At 69.9% G+C, this 1,279-nt stretch overlaps 1 protein-coding gene across 1 annotated transcript in view; it reads left to right on the forward strand.

The window, feature by feature from the left end:
- MNEG_14402 (hypothetical protein) overlaps nt 1–1,233 on the forward strand; it is a gene marked incomplete at both ends in the record, with an annotated part of 2,083 nt that extends 850 nt beyond the window's left edge. The window contains 2 exons of the mRNA XM_014037127.1: nt 126–312; nt 754–1,233. Coding sequence (XP_013892581.1) covers nt 126–312; nt 754–1,233 — 667 coding nt within the window. The remainder of the gene's footprint in view (nt 1–125; nt 313–753) is intronic.
- Nucleotides 1,234–1,279: the final 46 nt, after the last annotated feature.

Here is a 1,279-nt window from a genome sequence, read left to right on the forward strand (position 1 = left end):
CCCGGCTGCCCCCCACCCGCACTTTCTCACCGCCGCCCCCGACCGCCTCCCGCCACGCCTCATCCGCTCGGCACTTCAGCAAGGTTAAAAGCCCGCATGACTCAACCCCCAAACCTCATCCCCAGGGACCGTGCCAAGGAGCGCCGCGACGGCTCCAACGCTGACTATGAGGATGCAGAGGCTGAGCTGGCGGCGCGCGGCATCCGGCCCGAGGCGCTGGGCGGCCTGTCCATCGCCGACACCAAGTTTTTGGGGGGTGACATGGCGCACACGCACCTGGTCAAAGGGCTGGATTACGCGCTGCTGCAGCAGGTGGGCGAGTGTGTGTGCGCACACGCTTGTGTGTGTGTGTGTGTGTGCACGCGCTTGCATGCGTGTGTGTATGTGTGTCCTGGTCCCGTGGTTTTGCGGCTGTTGTGATGTGTCTCCTTGAGCTGGGGCCACAGGCCTGCTGCCCAAGCGGGGCAGGGTGTACTGCTTACGAGGCACCCCGCACCTTGGTCGGCTTGAGAGCCAGAGAGGTGGCCTCGGCCAGGCACCTGGCCGACATCAGCCCCCGCAAGCAAAACGGGCGGGCTCCCACGCGGCCGGTGTTGGAGCGGCTGCAGGGGCCACAGGCGCCAGTGAGTGTTGACGGCCAGCACGTGTTTGCAGCTGCAGGGCCGCGCCATGGGCGGAGGATCCAGCCTGGTGACCGTCTGACGCCCCACCCGCGGCAACTCACCAACTCCCACACCCGCCCTCCCCCTTCAGGAGCGCATCAAGCAGCAGAAGCAGCAGCAGCACGACCCCGCCGCCGCCGCCGCCCCCGGGCGTGCCAAGGAGCAGCCGGCGTCGTTCGTGACCCCGCAGGGCCGCGCCCTCCACGCAGCCCTCTTCAGCCAGCCCACGGCGCGCCAGCGCGCCGCGGCCGTGCGGGAGATGTTCCTGCCGCGGCGGCTCGCGTTCGTCTACGATTTCGAGGGCACAGAGGAGGGCGGCGGCGGCGCGGGCAGCGAGCTGCCGACGACGCTTCGGCGGTCGCAGGCCGACTGCCCGCCGCCGCCGGACCTGCTGCCTGCCAGCGCGGACGGGGTGCTGCTGGGGCGTGTGGCGCGCGTGTGCGCGTACATCAGCGCCCACCTGATGGGGAAGGGGGGGCAGCGCAAGCCCAAGAAGAAGGAGCACGCTGACGCCATCAAGGCGCTGCTGGCGGGGTCGACGCCTGAGGTGGGGGGTCGAGGGGGGGTGTGATCGGGTGTGGGTGTGTGGATGTGAGTGTGGGTGCAGTGTGCGGGTG

Source organism: Monoraphidium neglectum (genome assembly GCF_000611645.1).
Source record: "Monoraphidium neglectum strain SAG 48.87 unplaced genomic scaffold scaffold04459, whole genome shotgun sequence".
Lineage (NCBI taxonomy): Eukaryota > Viridiplantae > Chlorophyta > Chlorophyceae > Sphaeropleales > Selenastraceae > Monoraphidium > Monoraphidium neglectum.